Source organism: Cryptosporidium hominis, assembly GCF_000006425.1.
Source record: "Cryptosporidium hominis TU502 chromosome 8 CHRO018112, whole genome shotgun sequence".
NCBI lineage: Eukaryota > Apicomplexa > Conoidasida > Eucoccidiorida > Cryptosporidiidae > Cryptosporidium > Cryptosporidium hominis.
Window position 1 is genome coordinate 1 of NW_666073.1, and position 580 is coordinate 580.

Below are 580 nucleotides of genomic sequence, written 5' to 3' on the forward strand. Positions count from 1 at the left end.
AAAAGCATAGGACTATTAACTGGAATCTCCAATATAAAATCTTTAGTGCTTACAGGTTGGCTTACAAGCATTTGGCCTTGCAAAGCCAATTCAAAAACCCATTCTGCATTTTCTTTAGTAATAAAGTTCCGAATATTACGATCAAATCCCATAGGTGAGATAATTGCTCTCCCAATAGAGACTGTTAGAACTCCCAAACTCCTAGAGTCACGAACAGATTTATATATACCCGATTGTTCGTCCCTTACTGCATAAATATTTGGCTCAACTTCAACTATTGGCTGCTTGTTTAAAAACTTTGACCCTGCAACTTTACGTACAAGCTTCATAATTGAGGACTAAGTATAAAATAATAAATTTTGCTATTTCGATGAATCGCACACAAACTTACCGACTGGAAATCATTCAAACTGCTTAAGTGAGCACTTGAATTGTCCACAATTTGATCAATAACTGTTCCTAACACATTTTCCCCAATTTGAGCAAACTTATCATTGATTATTTTCCCGATTCCCAATGGATCGAGCATCGATCATCATCCATTCATTCATTCTTACGCACCCTTTTCCTTTCATTTTAA

The 580-nt window shown here is 35.7% G+C and overlaps 1 protein-coding gene across 1 annotated transcript; it reads right to left on the reverse strand.

Moving 5' to 3' along the window:
• Positions 1 to 325: 325 nt before the first annotated feature.
• On the reverse strand, positions 326 to 529 carry Chro.80297 (hypothetical protein). The annotated part of the gene is made up of 1 exon (XM_659724.1): positions 326 to 529. One exon carries the CDS (start codon positions 527 to 529, stop codon positions 326 to 328), a length of 204 nt encoding a protein of 67 aa, XP_664816.1.
• Positions 530 to 580: the final 51 nt, after the last annotated feature.